Consider the following 26368-nt stretch of genomic DNA (forward strand, 5'->3'; position numbering starts at 1 on the left):
CAAGGCGTGAAAACCCTGGAGGGAGAATTATAACAGGTAGTTAAGTAAATATTCTTTGGAAATGTTAAGAAAATGTGTTGAATTGGTTGTGTCTAGTTTTGTGTAAGGTTTTCCTGTATAGAATGCAATGTCCATCTTCCGGGGAAATATGTTGTGTAAAAGGTAGTAAACCTCTCTTTTTTCACTTTTGCTAGATAATTAACTTCATTTACGTCCAGCTTGGAAGCATGAGAGGAGTCTGGGGAGGACCCCAGGGACCCCAGAAAGAATGAAGAAAGGGGGTGCCTTGCCACACCCCCAACCCAATGACTGAAGGGGAGACTGGATTGCCCACTCCCTAATGAAAGAAGAAAGGAGGTGCCATGCTGCACACCCAACCCAAAGGCCGAAGGGAAGACTGCAGTGCTCACTGCCTAATGAAGGAAATTGAGCTGGATGGGCTCCAACAGAAGGAAAAATATGAGAAGAAAAAAAAGGGGAACCGCACTCTTCCCTCCTCTTCCCCATGAAAGAATCATGGAAGAACAGGTGGGGCATGTGGGGTGTAATCAAAGGCCCCAAGCCAACGGAACTGAAGGGCCCACTGGAGAAAATGACCTGCCACACTTCAGAAAAGAACCTTCACACTGAAAATGGCCCATTAAGGCTGACTGTGGGGGTTCTGCAAGTAACACAAGGGAGTGCAATGTGAAAAGGCCTATCCGTCATTAAACAAGGAAAAGAAGCCTTTCAATTCATGGTAGTGGAATAAATTCAAATGCCTCTTTGCAAATACTGACACGAAATGGCTTTACATGTTTATATGCAGTTTGAAAGCAAGAAATGAAAAAATTCCCCTGCGGACTTTAAGATTTTCCGGAAAATACTTTGTTTGTGTTAAACAAGATGTAACGTATATTATGCTTCACACGCTTCACACGCAAAATAAAGACAACAAGTGAAAAGAACAACTTTGTTGCATGGATGCATTGAAGATTTAATTTAGGCCTTAGGCAGACCCTTTTGGCTTGTTGTTGGGCAGACTGCGCAAATGGCTTCCCCCACTGAAAGCCTGGCTTGCATCCCAGCTGTTTACAACTGCAATAAAGTGTGGCCTGCTAAGAGTTGTTGAAAACAAACTAACCCCAGACTTGGTGTCTCTGAAAGCTCATTTCTTTTCAGGGAAATGGCATGGCCAGTGCATGACTGGAAAGTAGGGAGGAGATGTGAAACAGGGGCTGCAATCAAGGCTGAACTCTGGAAAAAATACCAGAAAATAGAAGCTTTTCAGATCAAAATGGTGTTCCCCTTCACATAAGAGGACAGGATGCTAAATGTCTGTAGGGCCTTGTGACATCAAAGGGCCGGCATAGCTCTGTATCTGTAGTGGGGGATCTCTTTTGGGCTGGTGCATCCCAAATATTTACAATCTGACACTTACACTTCAAACAACAAAGAGACTAATAAAAAACCATACTCTGGTCAGAGGCTTGCCCAGAGTGGCAAAAGGCCTGGAGACCAGAGAGCTACAATTTGCATAACATGAAGATGTCCTATTAATGTAAAAGGACAATTATCATTTAGACCTTTTTCTCAGCACCCATAAATCATACTGCCTTCTTTTTTGTGTCATTTTTAGATCATTTTTTGACAATTTTGTTGAAAGGAAATTCATCCACCTTAGACTTAGGGAATTGTAATGGCCAGCTAAAAGGTGCTCCTGGCTGCGCTGAACATGTCCCGAATTTGAGAATTGGTGTGCTGTTAGAGGGTAAAATGAGGAATGTGGGGAGTAAATTACATGTTCCTAACTATTATCCTTTTTTGTGAAAATGGCGGGAAATTGCCAAATGGCCATGTAACATGGTGTGGACTCAGCTGTTGTTTTTATTAAATTCCCCAAGATTAGCTGAATCGGAAAATATATACATTATGGCAGTTACAAGTAAATCACAAAGTTTTTGGGCACATAACTAGATTTTTGGCAAAAGTTGACATGAAAACAAAAAGGGATTTCAAATGGGAATGGCCTTATGTCTGCACCAGACACCTAAACCAATCCTTAGATATAGATTGGATTTGGGTGGAGAGTGAAGGGTAACTGTCCAATGCTGGTTGCAGGAATTCTTTCAGGGCACTGCACAAAATTGAAATCTTGATGGTGTCATCACTGGTATAAAAAGTGGATGCACTCAAGAGAGGGGACAGGGCTGCTGAAAATTACCATCCGACAGCCACAAGGAAACACCACAGGAGATTGCTGAGCATTGCATCAGGGGAGGCCTACAAAAGCTGACTAGGCCCTATGGTGAAGAGCTGGGGTCATCTCTGAGAGTGGAATGAGCAGACACCTGCCCTGTCCTCCAGGAGGGTCCTGAAATGCAGCTGGCTTTCCTGAACTTTGAATTGGGCCCTTTGAAACCAAAAGGTGGGAAATCTGCTTTCCTTCAATGCTTTCCCTTTATAGTGGGTGGGCCGGGGGGCAAAACTGGGTAGATCATTAGCCTCTTTAACAACAATTATTTGTTTAATGAATTCCCCTTGGCAGAACACCACAACTGATTTTTGTTAAAATTCGAAATTAACAAAGTTCATTCCCAGTGTGTGCTGAAAACTGTAGATTTTAATGTAATTGGGTAATCCTATTTTTCCAGTTAACCATCACTTCTTTTAGGAAGAGGGGTGCCATTGTCCCTAAACCAAAACTAAAAAAATCCCTAAACTTCCAGCTTCCCTCAACACAGGCCTTTAAGTGGACAGGGGGGTCTGAAATCCAAAATTCTCAAAGCACCCCAAATGTTTCTGTCCAGCTTCCCCAACACAAGTATTTTAGTGGAGGGGGTTTCTGTAATCAAAAATTGCTAAATCACCCTAGGTTTATTTCAAAGCAAAAGTGTGGATGAAATAATAATTGCCATATGCATTTGTACAAATCTGCAAACCCATCTGCTAGCCTTCCAAGCGCACAGCAAAATCAAAATTGCATAGCACTGCATCTGTAAATTTTTGTTCATTGACTAGATTTGGTTATTTCTAGAATTGAAATCGGGATAAAGTGAAGTACTGCGATGTATGTTTTCTCCCAATCAACTTGTGTGACTTATTTATGTAAACCATTTTTATTGTGAGCCACAAAGAAGGTGGTGTGTGTAGTTTTAGTGTGATTATTTATCATTCAAATAAATGCAAATATATTTCCTGTACATCGCCCTGGTTCTTGGCTCATTGCTAGCTCAGGGGGAGGGATCACAGGGGAATTATATAAATCTGAAATAGGGCTGAATAAAGAACTGACATTAAACCATTTGTTGTGTGACACCTGGGCTGGGGAGGAAAAGAACTCCCAGAGTTGAGCGTGGCCTCTCAAAAAAACGTTACATAGTGCCCGACCTCAATGTACCACAGTGAGGAGAGCTAGTGCCAATACCATGGTTCCCCAGTGAATGTTGCAAATGTGCGTTCCCATGTCACCCTGTGTGGGAAGCTGGTGTCCAATCCCATCATACCCCAGGGATGGGAGCTGGACCCTGATACCATATTACCCGGCAAGGAGATCTGGTACTGATTCCATGTCACCCCAGTGATTGTACATAGTGTGCAAGCCCATGGCACCCCTGTGATGGCTGCTAGTGCCCGATCGTATGGTACCCCAGTGTGTGTATTCAGTGAGTGAGCCCATGCACACCAGTGATGGGAGCCAATGGCACCCCACAGAGTTTGTTTTTAAATGGCTTTGTGGGTGATGGTGGTGTTGTTTCAAGGTGATTTGGGTTTGGACTGGGGGACAGCGAATGCAGGAGTTTTTGTTTTTCCAGTTTCATCCACCAGGGCCTTGCTTAGTTTTGCCACCTGCTCTGGATTTATTTTAGGATGGATAACCTAGGTTTTCTCACACCATGTGCCTAGTCCTTGGAGCCACATCTAGGACAGGGATTCATGTGTCTTTTCAGTTTGCATAATTGTGATGTTTTATGGGTTGTGTGTGACACTTTGTTGTTAATGCGCAAAGCAGTTATTTCTATGTACTTTTGTACCTTTTTGAAATTCACTTTTTTTATACAGTATGCAGAAACTGATGTGGATAGCTCAGTGAATTATGTGATTAGGGCTAGTTATTGTGACCGTCCTCCATCCCATCGCAATAAATCCTACTTGCTTTACCCAGCAGGTTTTGATAAAGATTTCTTTTATATTTTCAGATTCATTTATAATGTGGTTTGGTGTTTCACATATCTTCTTTATTAAACATAGACAACTAGGTCTACTCATGAAAGAACATAGTGAAAAAATCTTAGTGTGTTAGTGTAAAATTAACAGTAGGAAATGGTGCCTACTGAGTGCATTGGAGAAAGTGAAATAGGCATAAGTCCCGGCTTCTCCAATGATCTCTGCCTTAAGGCCAGCAAGACAGAGACCCTCTGCATTGGCACACCAGCTCCCTCCTATTCCCTTCACTCTCTGGCCGGCCTCCCTTGGCCCTCCCCCTGCTCCCATATGTAACTAGAGAGTTGGTACCCGCCGGAATGATTAAACCATTCTTAAGTTATAGAATGTTTGATTATTTACTGGGAACTGTAGAGGTGTCACAAATAATCACCTTTTTCCAGCATGTAGAAATTGAAAACTGAATTTGCAATTTGAAGAGTTAACAGTATATGTTTGAATGAAGCAGAGAAGCTGTTATGAACCCCTTAATTCAAAGGACGTGTATTTATTTACATGTTTTATGAATGAACAATTTAGATATACAAGAGAAGAGCATTGTTTTTGGTATAATCAAGGAATAGAGACAATATTTGAACCAGTTATACCCATATCAAAACTCAACATTGGTTATGAAATAAGAAATGAAAAACAATGAAAAAGATGTTGACAAACAAATACAATTTACATATAACCTATTCATGAAAGACTGATGGTTTCTAATATTCAAACCACGAGAAAAGGACATAAAGCTGTTGTATTGTTTCTACAGTCTTTTAACAAAGTGTGGTTGGATTATAATTCATCCAATATAGACATAAACAAATGGTAATGCAGTTGTAGCGAAACGGTTTTTCAGACAAAATTCAATGCATTTTGTTGTCTATGTACCAGATATTGATTAGCAAAGTTACTTATACATTGTTCTGAGGGAAAACAAAACCTAACTTTTATGGTAAACCGGCAAACTTATGTTGTTTATAATGACATTTTGCACCCTAACTTTTTATGGTAAACCGGCAAACTTATGTTGCTTATGATAACATTTTGCACATTAGATAGGTGATAACCAATCCTTGGTCCAATCCTCCCCCTGCTCCCACCTGCGAGGCTAAGAACCTTGGGGTTATCTTTGACTCCACTCTCTGCTTCTCTCCTCACACCTCCGGTGTCTCTAAGAAATCAAACTTCCAACTGCACCTCCTCAGGGGTATTCTCTCTCTCCTCTCCTTCCCCCAGAAGCTGTCATGAAACACCCATGGAGCCTGTGGAAGAGATGGAAACAATGGAAGAAGGACTGAGCTCCTCCTTTACCTGGACGTTACGTTCTAGCCTCGCTGGAACAGAGGCTATAATTAACTGTCAGGTGTGGCAACCGGTGCGTTGCAACTGATTTCTTTCCCAACGCTAGTTGACAGTGCTCCTGTCTCGTGCTACTCCTTGTTTTTCTTCCCATTTGCCTTTCCATTGTTTGTCTGCCTGCCTTTTATCGTACATTTTGCCACCACGCTTCCTGTGGGGAATATTTCTTCTTTAATTTGGACCTTTCCCTGCCCGCATTTTCTTGTTAATCTCCCAGCGTGTGTGTTTGTTATTTTGCTGGAGTCAGCAGACACCTGCGTTCGCTCTGGGGCTTTTTTTTTACTCAGCGAGCGGGGACTTGCTATCTGCAGTTCTTTTCAACACACGCTTTTCCAAGCAGCTGTCACTTCAACTCGTGCCCCCTGAGTTGTGTGCTTCCTCTGACCTGTGTAACCCCTCTTTCTGTTTATTTTACTTAACCTTGCTCACGGAGTTCTTGGAATCTTTTCCAAAGCTTAGACATTGCACCCAAGTGCATTCTGGTAAATGTAGTACTCTAAAGAAGTGGGATTCCAAGAAGGATTGTGAATTACCCATTCGCTGAGTAGTATACCAAGAAGGATTGCGAATACTTATTTGAACAGACCAACGCACCTGAAACTACCCAGGGTTTTTCTGCTGCGGCTTTTCCCTGGTTTGGGGTGGGCTCCCCGGAGTCCCCGCTGCCGGGCATATAGCCTTACTGGCAAAGTGGCCTACGGGGGAGCTCGGCCCTATCTCTTCAAACAAAAGGGCAAGACGGTGAAAAAGAAGAACCCAAGAGCCCGGAGAGAGAAACCTGTGGAGACTTCTTCAGACGAGCCTTCGGAAGCCAACTCAGAAACCACAGGTGAGGAGTGGGAGAGGGATACGGGTACAATTGTAGACACTAAACAGCACGAACCTGAGAGAAGCTCATTGTCTCTCGAGCCCTGCTTCTCTCTAAGCTTGACTATTGTAATAGCCTCTTTTTAAATCTGCCTGCCTCTACTCTCCGCCCTCTGAAACTCATCCAGAACAGGACTGCGAGAATTGTCCTTGGCCTCAAGCCCTGGGATCATATCTCTCCAGCACTGAAATCTCTCCATTGGCTCCCAGTGGCTGCAAGGATCAAATTCAAGAGCCTCTGCATTGTCCACAAGGCCTTCTGGTCCTGGGACCAAAATATCTCCAGCTTTCTCTTCTGTCGTATCTTCCTATTCGAGCCCTTTGCTCCTCCACCTCCAACTCCTTGAGGGTCAGACGCTTTGGTTCCGGAAGCAGCTCAAGACTTTCCTCTTTGCTTCTGCCTTCTCTCTTGCTCTTCCCTGCTGATCTCCTATCTGTTACTGCACTGGTTACCTGGCTACCCTCTGAATAACGGGTCTAGGTCCCTGGCCTCCCAGCTGCACACCTGCACTGCCTCCTGGCAACCCTGCACTTGGGGCTGGATCTGTAACCCTACTGTCCCCCTACCTGCACTATTCATCACTTGTCCTTCTGCACTTATCCTGCACTGCCACCTGGTGGCCGCACTTATTGTTTCCTGTGTTATGATCCTATGTCTTGCACTTCTCCTCCTCCCCTTCCCTTGGCACTTTTCTCCCTTTCTCTCCCCTGCACTTGTGCAATCTCACTGTCACTGGGCCTAGTAAGATCGCTGTCTTGTCCCCCCTTGTCCCCTCTTCCCCCCTCGCGCTTTGAAACACTTGTGTATGGGCGCGCTACAAATAAAATATCATATCATATAATATACACTTGACCAACATGTGTGATCCTTGGCAAATCACTAACTCTCAGGCCTATTTTCCCTAATTGTTCAAAATCAGATTACCAAAAGTGTTTCAGCTAACTTGGCACTATAAAAAACACACAACCCGAATCATGAATCTACTATTTGTGACTGTACCTGACATAACATAACAGCACTTGAGCTTGTGAGGCAGTAGCTTTCATGTGATAACCATACATGGTGTAGGAGGCTTATCCTGCCACTATAGGGTATAAGCGGTTGCACTTAGCATTCCACAGACGCGCCTGGCACATGAGGCATTATTCAGGGTATTATGGCTATAACTGTTGTGAGGCTTTAACACATGTCATGTTCCAGGGACTAGCCATATGAGGCAATACTCTCATTAGAAAGCAGTGCTCGTGGACTGTGATGGTTCTGCTGGGTGAGCTCCTGTCATATCATGACTGTAGCTAATACACAGTGGGATATCCCTTAACCATAGTTAATAAATATATAGCTACAAACTAAAATACCCTAGATTTGTTGATAACTCCTATTTTTGTTTTCTTTGCAATATTGAATTTCCCTCCCTGCAAGGGGTTGTGAGTGACTCCTAATGGTGCTATTATCTGCATTGGGGCTGATGTTGTAATATGTTTATTTTATTAACCATCCCAACGTTTATGTACTTTTTATTTTATTTTATTATATGAACTTGGTTTTTTAATGCTTTTAGGCATGTTATTACTATATTGCATTGTCTCTTTTTCTCTGTTGTTTTGAATGTATTTAGTTAATATTCATCTTTAGCTTTATGCCGAATAAAGACATTTTTGACATAACGAAAAAGCTTTTTCTCCACGTGATTACTTCTTGTAATTGTATTAATCATTCTCTTATTGTAGTTTTCTGTAACTGTTGCACAATTTCCCTTCCGGCGATGTCACCAGGGCAAGGGGCCATATGACATCACTTCCTGTGATGTTCCAAGGGTGAATGTCTTGGAATGGCACCTATGGTGATTCACCGGTACCTGCTGCCCCTTAAGCTACCCTAGGCATTTTTGGTGTATCGACGTGCTTAACCAAACACCACATTGTCGTGGGCAACTCCTGCCTCCCTTTCCTCCCCCTCTGGAGAGACCAAATGAGGTGACACCTTCCAAATAAGTGGGAGTTGAGCGTTAACCCTAGCCCGAGGCTGCCAAAGGGATTGACATAAGAGGAACAGAATGAAATCCTCTTCACGGCTGGAGAGTTTGCGCCCTACCCTACGCGACGCCAAATGACTTCATGTTCCTGGTCTAAGAAAGAAACCGACCACAAACAAACACAGCGCAGGTATCGAGCGACCGCGACTATGTGTCGTAGTTTCACCCCTCCCCCATCATCCCACACCCAGTTCCTCATTGAAATCCCGATTCCGAGCACAGGGCGGGGCAGGGATTCTCTCCCTCCATGCTGCGTGGCTAATGCGCACTGGAAGCTCTGATTGGCGCAGCCTTCGCCCAGGGTTCAATGTCCCTCGAGGCGAGGGGCGTGGTGTTTGGAACTCTCGTTGCCCTCCCCGAGGGGATAGATCGCAGTGAGATCATCCAAGCCCAACCCTCGCGCCAACTCTCTGCTATAAGACAGGGATATCCCTGCAGATCCGTTATAACGAGCAGAGGAGCTTAATGCAAGCCCAGACCTGGCAGCATCGCACTTGCTAGCCAGATACTCTCCAGGATTGTGGCAGCCATCATCACACCAGCCAGCTTCGCACCTGCCAACAATACGCCAGCCAGCGGCACAGCTTTGTGACTGTCAAGAGTACCCATCAGAAAGTCAAGATCCATAACAAGACTCCCGCCGGCTAACAGCACCTGCACAACAGACCTGCCACCATGTCCATGGGACTGGAGATCGCTGGAATCGCCCTGTCTGTGATCGGCTGGGTGGGCGTCATCGCTTGCTGCGCGATGCCCATGTGGCGGGTGACAGCTTTCATCGGCCAAAGCATTGTCACTGCCCAAACCATCTGGGAGGGCGTGTGGATGAACTGTGTGGTGCAGAGCACAGGGCAGATGCAGTGCAAGGTCTATGACTCCATGCTGGCGCTGCCACAGGACCTGCAGGCAGCCCGAGCCCTGGTCATCATCTCCATCTTGCTGGCTGTCCTGGGCCTTATGATCTCTATCATCGGCGCCAAGTGCACAAACTGCGTAGAAGACGAGTCTTCCAAGGCCAAGATCATGATCGTCTCTGGGGTCATGTTCATCGTAGCCGGGATCCTGGTCCTTATTCCTGTGTCCTGGTCAGCCAACACCATCATCCGGGACTTCTACAATCCACTGGTGACTGATACTCAGAAGAGGGAACTTGGAGCCTCGCTCTATATTGGGTGGGCCGCAGCAGCTCTTCTGTTGATTGGTGGGGCCCTGCTCTGCTGTTCCTGCCCTCCCAAACAGGAGAAGTACCCAGCATCAAGGGTGGCCTACTCAGCAGCCAAATCCACAGGACCAATCTACGACCGCAAGGACTACGTCTAATCGATGGCGTAGCTTACCCCGAGCTCAGCATCTAAGGGAATTCAGAGCGCCATATGGGGACTCTAGCAGGACAATGAGACTTGGACACCGTCTACATTTCATTGCGACTACTCCTTTTGGAGGAATGACATAAGCCACCATGTCGGAGTTGCCATGGGAGTTAGGGAAGGAGTGGATTTCTTAATGAGGGAAATGGCTGTGCCCTGGTGGCACAGGTGACTCTGCGGCAGAGCCGCTGCATAGACTTATTTTTTATCACTTGACTCAATGTCCTTTGATCTTTTCAGCCATGAAGTCAGAGTCCAGGAGATCTTCATCGCTTCAGTGCAGCCGCAGTTCAACCGTTGCAAAGGATAGTTTGCAGTTGTTCAACCTTTTATCAGAGTGGGATTACAGCAAAGACTTTAACTTCATTTTCATTTAAACATAACAACTGAAGAAGCAAATAGGAAGTTACAGGAGGAGTACTAATGTGAAAAGAGAAAAAAAGTACTCCAGATGGTCAATATGGATAGTAGAACAGCAAACAGCAGCTCAGAGCGGCGCCAACCTGCCAGACTAGTGTTGACCCCCAACAGTGCAGGAAGACAGGCTAACATCACTGGCTGAAGACCATGAAGTTGAAGGTCAAGAAGATGGGGGTTAAGAGGACAAGAATGCAAAACTAGGACTTTGGTTAAGCGGGAGTGGGCGGTGGATACCCCCCAGGAATATGGGCAAAAGTGGAAACGTATTCAAAGACATGTATTTGGTTAATGAGCAAGTGGTTGTGGGTCAATAATGTTGGGTGAAGAGTTGGCATCATCACGAGATGGGGGCAGGAAGGTCGAGACCATGTGGAGGTAGGTCTGGAATGTGGGGTGTTTGCAAGCCACCATTGCTCAGTGGAGAATGGGGTCAGTGACTGAGTGAGACCATTTGTGAAGCACTCGCTCTGAACCAAATGGCCCCTTAACCCAACATATTGAAGCTACATGTGGAAGGAGTCTTCGCCTGCTCATGTGCCTTCTTCCACACCCCTTTCTTTGCTCCCACCCCACCCTACCATGACCGGATCCAGGATGTGGGTGACTGTTCTACAGTCCTTCCTCGGCCACACCCTGTCAGTTAGCGCGCTGCGAGCATGTGGCGGCACTGAGGAGAGGGCGCAGGCGTTTCCTCCCTTAGATTCCTAGTCCAGGGGGTAATAAGCTATCCTTCGTCTACAGGAGCACGCTCAGTGCAATTGCCTAGAAAAACAGTCAGGGGGGCAAGTGTTGTCTCTTCCATCGAGCTTTCCCGTCCAAATAATTCGGTTTGAGTTGGGCCTTTTATCTTTGACCATCATCTTATAACATCTGGTGGTACCCACAATTTAGTATTAGCGGCTATTTGAGCTTTACTGAGATCTGATCAGGATAGACTTTTATATGCGTGGAAACAGAGTTGTTTCTCTATAATGAAAGAAGCAGACATTTCGATGGATCTGCTTATTTCTAACGCTGGGAGAGCAAAGACTAAAATTGTGGCAATATGACTGGAGGCTTACCTGGGAACATTGTATTGAATATTATTGTTTTCAGAGGGGGCATTTTATATTAAAACCCTTCAACCAGCCTGCATCATATTTGATTTCATTTCCTTCAGTTAAACATAGGGTACGACGTCCTTTAATCGCACGATGTTTTTTTGGGGAGATTTTACTGCTGATTTTTTAACTAAACTCATTGAATGTTTAGGGGGGCTTAGACAAATATATGTATGCAGTGGGGGTGTTCAAGAATGAGAATAGCAAAAAAAACGAAAGGGGACGGGGGTTTAGGGAGGGATACCCCATCCCCCCCAAATAAAAGAAAATGTGATGAGTTTTTTTCGTTAAAATCCCCTGCGATAAACCATGCCATGATGAAATGACATGGAACCAAACCAAGGGCACTCTTTCTAAGGTTTCGTCGTAATGTATGGCCTACCAGAGAAGTACTGGGTACAAGGTTGAAAAATGCACAGAGTGATAGAGCTTGCCGTCTCTGCAAAAATGTGAATTACCCAGAACGTTTGAAGCCCTTGCTGTTTTTTATACAGAATTTGTTGAGCAGCGAATTTTTTTTTTACAGCATCTATTTGAAGGTTTTTTTTTTATTTATTTAACCCCAGATTTATTGTGGGACATGTGTTTCTCGGGTGACCGTACATGGGTCTCCTTGGCAACGGTCCAGTTTTTATTATCTTTGAACATATTGACTGACCATGTGGCGTCTCTGCTATTCTGCGCTTATGGAAATCATGAATTTGCCTTATTCCTGGTTACTTTGAATGTACAAATGTATTTCTAATTGTTTATTATTTATGTATTGTAATGTATTTAAAGGTTGATTTTATTCAACTGAAACAATAAAATAAAAAATAAAAAAGAACAGCCACTGCAAAGGGTCCCTGTAGTTGCTTCATTGATTTAATGCAGGTTGTGGGCGGTGGGGTCCGAGTTTAAGGCAGCTATCTCTCTCCCCAGGCTGGGCCAGAGTCAGTCACAAGCCGCCTGACACATTTCAACCCATGGGCAAGCCAGCCGACCTAGTTACCTCATTTCCAAAGAATTGAGTGGAATCAGTGTGTGAAAGTGCGTGTATCCACCGACCCCACCCGGATTAGGCGCTGTGCTGTCTGGAACTGAGTTGGCATGCACAGCCCACGCGCCGGGGGCAGTCCTTGCACTCTTGTGAGAGGTGCGGCCCTTATGTAAGGGGCCGGGGCATGATCTATTTTGAAGTAAAGGGGTAATGTGTGCACCAGCCTCCATTGCTTCCTTGCCAGTCGTGAGGCACGGCGGCACAGAGGCGAGGAGAAGCCTTTTATTATGATGTAACCATGTATTCAGCGCTGGTCATTGGGCTGGATTTTCCCAGATACGGCATCCGGCAAAAAATGTCTCCCCAGGTCTCGGATCCGGGAAAACTATGCGTGCCCATGAATTTAACACATCTGCTTTTGTTCCAAAGACCGAGATTCGAATTCGGATCACACGGAACAAAGTCTAGTGATTTTATTACACTTTTGGTACTTGTAAATGTTTATTTATGGGAGGGGGTGACTGAGAAACATCTTGAGTTCCCCCTCACCTTAACTTACAACCCCTGCACGTGCTCCTAAAACCCACCGCCCCCTCCTCTGCCACCCATGGGATCCCACAGTTGATACGTTCCATTTCCAGCACTGTAATGTGTTCCTGCTTTGTTGTGTATTTGGAACATTTCGTGGATGTTGTGCATGAACCGGGGGCTGTTATTAGGGAATACTATTTTGAAACTGAGACGTGGGCTGTCTATTTTCTCTTCATTGAAGTAGGGCTGTACCGAATAGCATATTTAGTATTCGGCCGGATACCGAATAGTTTGTCAACTATTCGGCCGGAGCCGAGTAGTGAGCCGAATAGTTTTTTTTTTTAGGCCCCCCTATGCAATACAATCTCGGGCCACCGGCTTTGGCCCGGTGGCCCGACAAACACAACATTATTGCGGTGAGGCCGCGGGGTTCCCTGTGGCCCCGCGGCCTCACCGTGCTCAAGGGGTAAGGGGGGGCACATTGGAAATCGAGGCCGCCGGGGTCGGCAAAGTGCCCCGGCGGCCTCATGAGTCTGGGGGGGCCGCTCCTGTAGGAGCGGCCCCCCAATGCAAAATAAATGTCGGGCCACCGGCTTTGCACCGGTGGCCCGACCAGCATACCTGCTGGTACTGCGGTGAGACCGCGGGGGTTCCCTGAGGCCCCGCGGCCTCACCGTGGTGAGGGGGATGGGGGGGCACATTGGAAATCGAGGCCGCCGGGGTCGGCAAAGTGCCCCGGCGGCCTCATGAGTCTGGGGGGGCCGCTCATGTAGGAGCGGCCCCCCAATGCAAAATAAACGTCGGGCCACCGGCTTTGCACCGGTGGCCCGACAAACACAACATTATAGCAGTGAGGCCGCGGGGGTTCCCTGAGGCCCCGCGGCCTCACCGTGGTGAGGGGGATGGGGGGGCACATTGGAAATCGAGGCCGCCGGGGTCGGCAAAGTGCCCCGGCGGCCTCATGAGTCTGGGGGGGCCGCTCCTGTAGGAGCGGCCCCCCAATGCAAAATAAATGTCGGGCCACCGGTGGCCCGACCAGCATACCTGCTGGTACTGCGGTGAGACCGCGGGGGTGCAGGGCACCCCCGCGGCCTCAGCGTGGTGAGGGGGATGGGGGGGGCACATTGGAAATCGAGGCCGCCGGGGTCGGCAAAGTGCCCCGGCGGCCTCATGAGTCTGGGGGGGCCGCTCCTGTAGGAGCGGCCCCCCAATGCAAAATAAACGTCGGGCCACCGGCTTTGCACCGGTGGCCCGACAAACACAACATTATAGCGGTGAGGCCGCGGGGGTTCCCTGAGGCCCCGCGGCCTCACCGTGGTGAGGGGGATGGGGGGGCACATTGGAAATCGAGGCCGCCGGGGTCGGCAAAGTGCCCCGGCGGCCTCATGAGTCTGGGGGGCCGCTCATGTAGGAGCGGCCCCCCAATGCAAAATAAACGTCGGCCCACCGGCTTTGCACCGGTGGCCCGACCAGCATACATGCAATTACTGCGGTGAGACCGCGGGGGTGCAGGGCACCCCCGCGGCCTCACCGTGATGAGGGGGTATGGGGGAGGTCACTTACCTGGTGATTTCTCTGGGTCCGGGCATCTGCTGGAATCCGTCTGTTGGCATAGGAAGCGAGGGAAGGGAAGAACTGTTCCCTTCCCTCGCTTCCTATTTCAACACGTTAGGCTGGTTCCTCTGTGGTCAGACTGCAGAAGCCAATAGGCAAACAGCTTGTTTGGCTTCTGCAGCCTGAACACTGTCAAACATTCTATGATTGGCTGTCATCTCCCAAACAGGGGGAGGGCAGCTAATCATAGAAAGTGGACTTCGGCTTCGAGTCCCTAAACAGAAACTATTCTGCCGAAGCCGGATAGCTGTATTTCAGCCGAACTTCGGCAGAATAGGGACTCGAAGCCGAAGTTCGGTACAGCCCTACATTGAAGTCTCGTGCACTGGTTTCTCTGCGTCCCATGCCCCTCGCAGCCCTCGGCCCCGCCCCCCACGACCACCGACCCGTTGCAGTAACAGGCTCGCAGAAGGCGTTGCCAGTCTGTAGTGTAAAGCTGTCACCACGGGACTGGGGAGGGGGCAGCACCTGGAGCAGGTGAAGTTGGGGACTGGGGTCTCTGCAGCGGTGTATGGTGGCTTTCAGGGCAAAGATAAAGGGTAGGTGGGTGGGGCGCGAGAGGGGGACGGCAACGGCACACGCCGGCTTTGCAGATGCCTCACAGTTCTGATGGCAAGGTCGGTGTTACAGGTAAACGGGGAGCCATGACAACACAGAGAGAATGTTATGATAAACGTGGCCGCGGGAGGGCGTCTCTAGGGCGATTGGCAAGGCTGGAAACAGGGCACCGAGGGATGGCGCGAGGGAGGGCCATTAAGGGCAGCGAGAAGGCAATGATCTGTGGAGAGGGCGATGATAAGGGATTAACAGGGGGACCTAAACTATGGGGAGAGGAGAGAAGGGGGTGGGGCAGAGAGCGTGGAGAGAAGGGAAATGGATGGACACCAGGTAAACATACAGGTAAAATGAGGAGCGGAGAAAGGAAAGGAAGCATGCACAACATTTCCTCCTAAACATCCATGTGAATATTCTCCAGGGTAGGGCATAAACTTTTATTCTTTCCTTCTAACACACTTCCTCCTCCCTCTCCCCCTCCTTCTATTCTATTTCCCCCTTCTAATCTTCCTATTTCCAAACATGCTCGTAATCTTGGCATTTTCTTTCACTCTTCCCTTTCCTTTACTCATCATATCACCATTCGTTATAGCTGTTCTCGTACCATCATTTGCCTCATACTCCCCATCACCCTAACTAAACACTGCTGGTACACACCCTCCAGCCTAGGCGTTCTCCTCAGGCCTAACGCAGCCAGAATCGGTCTGGATAACAACCTGTTAGAACAAACACATTCTCATGATCTCTCAACCACCACACCTACCGTTAAGACGTAGCTATCACACGAATGCCACACCGACTACACACATATCCGGTGCTCACACGCACCTTATGACTCTCTTTATTCTCTCTACTGACTTGAACCTCGGTTCCTGAGGGCGTTCAACCTACCAGCGCCTTGAGACCATACCAATGGTACATAAGGCGCTATATAAATGCAACGTAACATAACATAACATAACATATCTCCCTCACCTCTCAGGCATGCCGATACCATCTCTTTAACATCCATAAAATCCGTCCCTCTCTCACCTTTCATGCTACTAAACTTTTAATATCCTCAGTGGAGTAACTTTGCTGAAAATGTTGGGGCGGACATGACAACTGAAGGAAAGGGGTGGGTTGAAGGGAGGGCGGATGGTGGCTCTGAGGGATCATTCCGGCCAAATTGTTAAAAAAAATGGGTTGAATGGTAGATTTGACTGAATTCGGTCACCACCATTAGTTCGAAGCCGAACATAACCAACATGAAGAGCATTGGTTGCAAGGGTGACCTCCTCAGCCCGTGTTTGGTATTTTTGGGTTCCACGGTTGTGAGGTGTACCCCGCTTCCTTATCATTGGTGGCAGGGACCCAACAAAAATAAAGAAGAAAAGGGACGCTGCAGCGTCAGATCCGACCCGAATTAAAGTGATGGATCTGACTCTGCAGGTTACAGGAGAGGCAGCGGATGGAGAAAAGGTAAGTGAAGGGGTGGTTTATGGGTGTACTGGCGGTTTGAGGGGACATGGGTTTGTTTTTTTGTATCAATGTAAAAACGTATTTGCAGCGAAAATGACTACGGTTAATTCCCCCGTGATTTTGTAAGTCGGTCAAACAACCTAAATCCCTACGGATAACACTAAACTACTACATCAAGAGTCCATTGCTGATGCTCTGTTATAACTTTCATAAGACTGGTGGCGTATCTTTAAAATTCAATTGGGCCCCCACACATCTTCAGCCGGCCTGCCATGCATCCAGTAACACAACATAACATTCACAAACTTAATTCCACTAGAACATACAAACAATGCATTATTTATCATTAATTCAGACCCAAAAGTCAACACACATATGCTTGCACACACTCTCACTCTCACTGACACACAAATGCACCCTGCACCTTCACTGTCATGCACTGTGTGCACACAACATATACAATAACACATGGAAACAGTGGTGCAACGTCGATTGTACAGACCAGACTTCATCACCGCCTCATACCTGAAATTTTGGGCTATGTTGACTTGACCTAGCTGAACTATAAAGCCATGGCCGAAAGGACCAGATTCACTGGTATGTCAGCAATGTTCCTGATTTTTCCTTTCATTCAAAGGCGGAAATCATTGGTTAATGCAGTCCAGTGGGTGACCAAGTATAACTGGTATAGATTTTTAAATGCCATATATCTCCAAAGTTGGGTTCTGCACAACACCTTATATGTCTATGTGCTGATAGATTTTTTCTACAAAATTCTGACTGATTAAAATTAAGGTATGTTTCCTGTGTTCAAATGGCTCCAAGCAGTGGAGTACCGAGCAGGAGAGTCGCAAGGGGGTGGTCAAGCTGCCCCCGTAGCTCTTTTAAGAGCCAGACCGGAACATTTGTCATTGGGACACCTCTCCCATTCGGCACCTCAAAGAGGGTGCCCAACGGCAAAAATGCCCCGCTGGCAGGACAATGTGTGCTGAGCAATTCCTGCTCAGCATGCTCATTGTCCTGTCAGCAGTACACCTTACCCGTTCAGAATGGTAGAGGTGTCCCTCTGCCAAGACAATTCCCAAGGAGCGCCAGGCAGCAGAGGGTCCTCACGTTGCTCTGTATCAACAGAGTATTACAATGTGAGCCATTAGGCATTGACGGGAGGGAGGGGGTACTATTAGCAGGGACCGTTGTCCCTTTAGAAATGTGAATGGGAGGGAGTGATCAGAAGTGAGAAGGGTACATAATGTTGCATGTGTTATGAAACAATGACTATGGCTTTAAAAAACCCAAGGAGGATTTGTTAGGCTCACAGTAATCTACATGATGCCATTGTGACTTTGCATGCAGAATGGGGAGAATGAAACTAAAGCCATACTCCCATTGCTCAACATATTTCTATGACAATGTATATAGTGTATGGTTAGTTTACTATGAAAGGCTAGTTTATTATGTCATGTGGTTTGCTTCTAATGCATTGCTATAAATAATTATATGTTATATGTATTATACAAATAATAAGCACATGAAATGTAAAGCAAAACCTTAATAAATATCTTTAAAACCATTTAACCAAGTGTGTGATCCTGAGCAAATTATATAATCACATTGTGCCTTATCTGCATCTCTGTAAGTGCTTCTGATTCACTTCAAAGCATATGTTAATGTATCATGCTATTATAATGGAAAAGCCTTATGACTATAGAGTTGCTCCACATATAACAATAGTGCAATTTAAGTATTTTGCAACACAAAGTTATTTGTCACTTGGCTTATTTATGGCAAGTTATTCTAAAGTCACTTCCATGGTGCCTCCAAGTATCAAAGACTGATGATGATCCTTGCAATGACCTTTTCTGTGAAGCCACTTCCGTTGGTGCAATCCATATGCTAATTAGGAAGTTTGCATGTATTTTGCCTCAGAGGGCTCGGACAGAGCTCCCCAACAAACATACACAAAGACAATTGAATATATATATATATATATATATATATATATATATATATATATATATATATATATATATATATATATATATATATATATATATATCATAATTTTTCTTGCACCAAACATTGGCGCAAACTCGAGCCGCACTCCCGGGATGCTGTGAATAATTGTAAAGTAAAGTAAATATATATTTAAAGTACCTCTGCTCTGCTTTCAAATGCTGCCCGGGCCATGCCTCATGTTACACCGACCTAACCTCTTCGCACTCACGCGCCTCCAGACAGAAACCAGGAAGCTGAATGAGCTTCCTAGTTCCTGTCTGTGTGTCGCACGTACACGAAGCCGGAAAGCAATGCTCTGTGCCGCTGGCCCCCGGAAGTGCTGCTGCTAGCGTGACGGCACTGGCGCCAGGCTCTGCAACACCCAGTTCAGCACCCTGGCTGCTGACTTTGAGTCAGGCCAGCCAGCGTGAGGGACTGAGCCATGCAGGGCATCCCAACCCTTAATGTGTTGCAGCGCGGCTGCCAGGAATATTTGCATTATGTAATGAGACAGCGAAAGCCTTGCTGAGCACCCCAGCCGGGCTCGAACTGTCCAATTACTTAATTGATGATTGTGGCCCCCCTGCCCTCCCACCAAAAGATGGGGGGACAAAATGGCATGCCACAGAAGTTGGGGGGGGACAAAACCCCCTGTCCCTCCCTATAATTATGCCCATGAATATCCTACCTCATTTTTTCTCGCCTCTTCTATTGTTCTTCTCTGGTCTCCCCGCTTCCCATCTTGCCCCCCTCAAATCCCTTTACCACTGCGCCATCCACACCCTCTGTCTTCTCTCCGTTCACGACTCCATTTCCGACTCCCTTTCCCACTTAGGTTGGCTTCCTTTCCACTCCCAGCTTAAATTTCACTTCCTTTGTCTTGTCTTTAAATCTCTTCACGACCTTGCTCCTCCTTACCTCTCCTCTCTTCTCTCATTCTACACCCCCTCTCACTCTCTTCGTTCTGCTGATCTCTTCTTACTCTCGGTCTCCCCACCCCCTTTTGCCTCCTCTCATTTCCGCTCTTCTCAGCTCCTTGCCCCCTTACACTGGAACTCCCTACTTTTTTCTATCTGCTCTTCCCTCACCTATTCCTCCTTCTGCTCCTCATTGAAATCACTCCTTCTTTATTCCCTTCCCTGACATCCTTCCCCCTCTCATCCTTCTCTCCCCCTCTCTCTAGTACCCTTCCTTTTGTTCTCTTTATCTTTCCCCTTGTCTTCTAAATTCTCCTTCTTCCTACTATTCACTTTACTAACTACTTTCTCTCCCTCTTCCCTCCTTCCACACCCCCCTTCCTCTCCTTTCCCCTTTTCTCATGCAAATTGTACTACATGCCGATTTTCTGGTTTGATTCATGTTTACTGTTATTGCTTCTACTGTTGCATGTTTATGTGTTCTTGTTAACTGTAAAGCGCCTTGGATTAAGGCGCTATATAAAACAATAAATACAAATACAAATAAACCGTGCCCCACCCCTCGCCCACCACCCTGGAGTTTTCCGAATACTAATCACCCCAGTGCTGGATGCAAGCATGCACGTTTTTTTTGGGATATTTTATGTGTCATTTCTATAGTGCCTAACTATCATTGCTATGGCCTCAAAGCCCTTTAATGCTGTAACCATTGTGCATCGGCAGATACTGAACGAAGGCAAGCACTGTTGTTTTTGTTACTTTTAATGTCTGCACATGCTGCGTTGTTCGTATTAAGTTAAACTTTTCAATAAAAGTCATTGCTTTCAGTAAGGCTGCTCTTTTGTTGCGCTTCAATGTCTCTGAGTGGCTTATCCCCTGGCATTCCAGGTTCAGAGACTTCACCCCCCACAGACACACCACAAGTCTACACTTACATGCAACGAACACATACACTGACACTACATTCAATAATTTCTATGATGTAAGTTAATGTGGATGGCCATTATCCTCTGTTGGCCCAAAAGACAATATAATCAGAATAGTTTGTAGAATACGGTGTGAATAGGTGCCGCATTGAAACCAAATAATAATATATTTTATTTCCCATCAGTGAGACACCACGTGTTTGTTTTTCTTGAATTTTGACCCCAGGTGCATTTTGGGGTCCTCCCATCCATTCGTTTTTGACTCAGAATAAAAATGCAATTTTGATTGAGCAGTTTGACACACCGCTATCATCTTTACCATGTGATAAAATATCACAAGGAAGGGGCACAGAAATGGCAGGGTATTTCTGGGTGAATTCAGCCAAAAAAATATTAAATACATAAAATGGCGGCTTCAATCCTGGAAAGGGCCAAAATATACTAGGGGAACACCACCCTCCCCAGCCCCCACCCCATCTCCCCAAGATTGTCAGTAGTGTGGGCGGGGCTGTGGGTCTGGAGCTAGATGACAATGTGTGTGCCATGAATATCGGATGCTGACTGCTTTGCATAAAACAAAGTGCATGTTGGGAACATAGGAATGACAACAAATGTATCACACGTGTCTGTGATCGTAATTCAAGCATGCATTTCATGTATGCATGCGATGCAGACTGAGTATTGTGCTCATTTCATCTGTCCAAATAGTCACCATGACAATAAAAGGTTTGTGCAGAGCAGACACCTATATACAGCTTTGCACCGTTAGTCCCTAAGAAGAAGAAAAAGACCATTTCATTGTTCGTATCATTGATGGAAATGGTGGACAACATATATTGGGAGACTGCCAGCCCACCTCCTCCCCCCACCGGGTCTACCTGGAACGGCTCGCCATCTTGTCCTAGCCCAATTCCTTCCCTGGTTCATGTTGAGTACAGGGCCACTTTCGGATGACGCTCCTAAAGGCGTTACAAGTTAGGAAAAATTCCCTATTTCCGCTGGCTGCACGCATTGAGATTACAAAAGCACAGCCTTCAGGAGACTCAGGGCAGAGGGCAGAGGGCAGAGGGAGTTGGGAAACCATGGGAAACCATGGAAAGGTGCTCTGGCGAGACATTGTTTGCCAGAGTGCAGTGCAGCTCTGCCTTGTTCCGCGCCAATTCCTTCCATGGGTGGCTTCATGTTTAAGCAACGTGTTTCATGTTTCAAGTGTCTGCTGTTTCTTGTTAAGTTGTCAAGCAGCACATACATTAATCAGTGTGTCCAGCATGTGGGAATCCCACTTTCGACATAGATGTCCCCCACCACAGTGAGATTAATGGCCCATTTTTTCCCATGGTGTCTACTTCAGGGCAGGTGAAAGAACATGCTAAGCAAACAAAAAAACTCTATAAACCTAAGAGGTCAAATAAAAAGCTGCCATTGGGTGTCATTAATACAACGCAATAGAACAGGAACCAGAAATTCCATCTCCAAACTTCCAGGGAATCCTGGATTGGATTCACGTGTGAAAGGGCTGACAGACACCCCGCCGCTTCTGCAAGAGAGACGTGAAACCTTCATTAAGCAGTAGGAAAACATATCCCTCATATTGAGAAGAAGGTTGGAGGCCAGATGAAGAAATGCTCTGATCACTTACTGGTAATATTTATTACTCCTAGTCCTACTCTTCCTCATCACAGTGCTTACCCCATGAGGCCCCTGCCTCCGACACAGGACCTTCTTTTATTTCTTTTAATTCCTATAACTCCTCCTCCTCACCCACGTCACTCAGTTTCATATTACCAAGCCGTAGCATGGGACCTTCCCTGCAGGGACGGTGAGGAGGGTCGGCAGAACTGTGACGAGGAAGAGTACGACTAGGAGGAATGAAGATTACTTGAAAGTAATCAGAGCATTACCTCCACGTCTACTCTTCCTCGTCCCAGTACTTACCTCATGAGGTATACCAAAGCAGCAACAGGGAAAAGCCCCAATGAGACACAGAGCCAAAAACAATGCAGAAAAACACACACCTTTAATAACTCCAAATTCACATCCCACAGACAAAACTTCAACCCCGAAGGAACCAACCCCCGAGTGGGAGACATTCAACCTATAGTGGTTGATGAAAGTGCTCTGATGAGCCCAAGTGGCAGCCCTTCAAATCTCCTGTAGAGAAACCCCCCTTGCATCGGCCCAGGAGGCCACCAAACCTCTGGCGGACCACCCCTGAACGTGCACAGGCACAGGTAGGCCAGAAGCCACATAGGCCATGGAGACCACAACACGGATCCATCGGCTAATGGACAACACAGATGCCTTTACGCCCAGCACCAGCCGGGCCAAAAGTAATCAGAAGACTGTGAGAGTGGCGGAAAGGGGCAGTCCTAGCCAAATACTCCTACACTGCCCGCCACACATCAATGTTATGCCTAGCCACTTCCGCTGGCGTTTGCAGATTCTGAAAAAAGGCAAGGAGAACCAGATCCTGAGAGGTGTGAAACCGAGAAACAACTTTAGGGAGAAACTTCAGATCACACCTCAGCACCACCGAGTAGGCCAGAACAGAGACAACAATAATAAAGTCACCCTGGACACTCTGATGCGCTGGACCCCCGGGGCGGAAGGGGAATAGGTGGAAACGCATAAAGGACTCCCTGAGGCCACTGCACAGAGAGGGCATCCACCCCCCAAGCTCCCTCGGCCTGAAAACAAGAGCAGAAGAGGGGAACTTTCGCCGAGGCCGGAGATGCAAACAGGTCCAGAACAGGGGCCCTGAACCTGACACTGATCTCTACAAAGACCTGGGTCGACAGGACCAGTTCCACAGAGGAGGGAAACTGGCAGCTGAGAAGATCCGCTCTAGCATTGTCCACCCCCCTGATATGTGAGGCCACCAGGAACACCAGAGGTGATTCCACCCATTCACCTATCTGAGCTGCCATGCCATTCAAGGAGCGGCCGGAACCCCCTTGGCGGTTGACGTATGCCAAGGCCGTCAGATTGTCCGTCTGGACCAAAACCGCCCGGCCTACCAGCACCCTCCTGAAGTACACCAGAGCCTGGAGAATGGCACACAACTCTCGCCAATTGGATGATCAATGGCTCTCCTCTGGATCCCACAACCCCTGAGCAGAGAGGAACCCCAACGTAGCCCCCCAACCCTTTCTGCTGGCGTTGGTAGTAAGAGTGGCACAGGAGGAAGGATAAGGGACACCCCAGCCTGTAGATTTGGAACCCCCAACCACCACTGCAGGGAGACCCGCAGCGCTGGGGACACCTGAATCAAAGCCTCGAATGCTTGAGACGTCGGGAGCCAGTGGGAGAGAAGGTAAGACACCAGGGGACGTAAATTAAGACAGGCCCAAGGAACTAGAAACACGCAAGAAGCCATCTGCCCCTGCAACTTCAGAAACAGGTGAGCCGAGACATACTGCCTCCTGAGAACCCTGTCCAGAAAAGCCAGCAAGTGACGGACCCTCTCCAGGGACAGGAACACCCTCCCCATCCTGTGCACCAATGAAAACTAGATCCTGAGAATCTTCCATTTGAGACTTTTGCCAGTTCACCTGGAAACCCCAGTCCTGCAACACCTGGCAGACCAATCAGAGATGATTCATGACAGTCTGCCGGCAGGACGCTTTGATCAACCAATCGTCCAGGTAGGGAAAAATCTGAATGCTCCGCAGATGTAAATGTGCCACCATGGGAGCCACCAGCTTGGTGAACACTCTGGGGGCTGATCGTAGTCCGAACGAGAGCACTCTGAACTGAAAATGTCGGGATCCCACCGCAAAGCCGAAGAACTTTATATGCCAGGGACGGAGAGCCACGTGGTAATAAGCATCCTGGAGATCCAGAGATGTCATCCAATCCCTCTTGAATAACATTGTAAGAATGTTCTGTAAAGTCTCCATTTTGAAGTGTTTCTTCTGGACGAAGCAGTTCATGGCTTTGAGGTCCAGAATTAGACGATACTTCCCTGAAGGTTTGGGGACCAGGAACACCCGCAAGTAGAAACTCTGACCCTGAACAGGGAGAGGAACGGGCATGATGGTCGCCTTTAACACCAAATCGGAGAGAGCGGCGTCCATGGCCAACCTCTTGAGCCGAGACCTGGGAACCACAGTCCGAACCATGCAATGCTGGACAGGAGGAGACAGGAAATGCACTTGATAACCCCTTTGCACTGTGTCTAGAACCCAGGAGTCGGAACACCACCTTTCCCAAACTGAAAAAAACTGCCAGAGCTGCCCGCCCACCGGCAAGTCCAACCGTCAGGACTTAGGCGCCGGCCCAGGATGCAAAGAGCGTGGAGGACCCCAACCCCCCTAGCTCTCTGAAAAGAATGTGATGAGGAGCCAGGAAAGACCTGCTGGTCACTGCACCAGCACCAGAGGAAGACTTCTTGGCCATTGAAGTTTGACAGCATGTTTGGCTCGCCCTAAAAACTTTGTGCACCTTATCCCCAAGGGGATCTCCAAAAAGCCTGGACGCAGTGAAAGGAAGTTTCAGGGCAGCCGCCTTCTGAGACCCATCAGTTTTCCAGTCCCTCAGGCGCAAATGCCTCCGGGCAGACACACCAGCCCCCATGGCTATGGCTGAACCACGCAACCCATCAAAAGCCAGATCGGCCAAAAGTTCAACCTGTCTCTGCATGTCTGTAAGCAAAAGGGCACAATCAGAGCCTTCATTGACAGCCTTCTTCAATTCCTGAAATAATTTAGCACCGTTTCAGCTGTGTAGGAACCTTAGACATTTTCTCGAAGGGCCCGATGCGCCCCTGCATGAACCTTCTTAAGGCTGGAATTAACTCGGCTGTCCACTGGATCCGGACGGCCCCCTCCTCGGCCGACATAGAGGAGCGACCCACCAGGCTGGCGAGGATATCGTCGACTTCAACTGGATCAGACAGCAAAGTCTCGCCCTTATATGGGTAAAGTTTGGACATGAAGCGGGGCATTGCAATCTTCTCCGGGTCATGCCATTCCCGAAGGATTTTATCCCGGATATCGGAAACCAATGGCAACCCCATTCTAGGGGTATGCCTATACTGGCGAATAGAAGGGTCGGCCCCTTCCACCGGTACCAGGGGCTCTGAAAATCCCATGCAATCCCCAACTTGAGCAAGCACCTCCTCCACTCCATCTCTGTCCAGATACTTCCCTTCTGCATCAGCCGATGATGCGCATGAAGAGGCTGATGACTCAGTGCCAGAAGAAGAAGAGGACGAGGAAGACAGGCGCCTGCGTTTGTGTCCATGAGTATGTGTGCGACCCCCTCTATGATGCTTATGTAGCTTCATCAACTCCTTTCTGGTCAGGGAAATACGCTTATCCTTCTTCTTTCTCTTTCTGTATAACTCATGAGAAGAGGAAGATGAAGAAGAAGAAGACAGGACCAGATGCCTGCTCTTTGTAGCATGTTTAACCATGTCGAGTATTTACAAAAACAGTGACCAAAGGATGTCTGCTTCACCACCGCAGCCCTCTGTACACTGAACCAAGGCTCCACATACAACCAATTTCCCACTTGCCTCTCCCACATTCAAATAGAGGCCAGAAAGACCAACAACCAATAGGAATAACCACAATCAATTCCTATGGCAAAACCGCTTGCAATACCAGAGGCCGAGCCCACCCGCCTCCGGAGCAACGTGGAGAGAGAGAGAACAAACAAAAAAAAGGGGGGGAATGCCAAGCCACACACAGCCGCCCATGCAAGTACGGCCACACGACAGGAACACATGCCCCCAAACTCCTTAGCTTAACCCGGGTCCGTTTCCAAGGACCCGGGCCGCGATGCCCTGCGCCGGCCATAGCCCAGCAGAAACCAGGCATGGCAACCTGACTCGACCGGGTCCTGAGCCCCGCAGGGAGCCCAGGAGTCTTGTCGCACCTGAGGGAGCCGAAGGCCACGCCATACAGCCCGACCAGGGGGCCAGCAATCGGAGCTCCACAGCGCCCCGCGCAGAGAAGAAAAACAAGCCCAACCTGCCAGAGGCAGGAAAAATTAAAACTGAGGGATGTTGGTGTGGGACAGGAGTTATTGGAATTAAAAGAAATAATAGAAGG

At 47.6% G+C, this 26368-nt stretch overlaps 1 protein-coding gene and 1 long non-coding RNA gene across 2 annotated transcripts in view; both read left to right on the forward strand.

The window, feature by feature from the left end:
- Window positions 1-5582: 5582 nt before the first annotated feature.
- The window catches only part of LOC138489642 (uncharacterized), a 418884-nt gene continuing 398098 nt past the window's right edge, over window positions 5583-26368 (forward strand). Inside the window, exon 1 of the long non-coding RNA XR_011274847.1 lies at window positions 5583-6373. This is a non-coding gene — a long non-coding RNA (uncharacterized lncRNA). The remainder of the gene's footprint in view (window positions 6374-26368) is intronic.
- Window positions 8651-12166, forward strand: LOC138488081 (claudin-3-like). Its single transcript, XM_069614826.1, has one exon. The coding sequence runs from the start codon at window positions 9123-9125 to the stop codon at window positions 9765-9767; it is 645 nt and encodes a 214-aa protein (XP_069470927.1). The 5' UTR covers window positions 8651-9122; the 3' UTR covers window positions 9768-12166.

The sequence above is a fragment of the Ambystoma mexicanum genome, chromosome 9 (genome assembly GCF_040938575.1).
Source record: "Ambystoma mexicanum isolate Mex_15411 chromosome 9, UKY_AmexF1_1, whole genome shotgun sequence".
In the NCBI taxonomy this organism is placed as follows: domain Eukaryota; kingdom Metazoa; phylum Chordata; class Amphibia; order Caudata; family Ambystomatidae; genus Ambystoma; species Ambystoma mexicanum.

Bases quoted from the DNA above. Each gene is read 5' to 3' on its own strand.
- LOC138488081 (XM_069614826.1), top strand. From the start codon at position 9,123: ATGTCCATGGGACTGGAGATCGCTGGAATCGCCCTGTCTGTGATCGGC.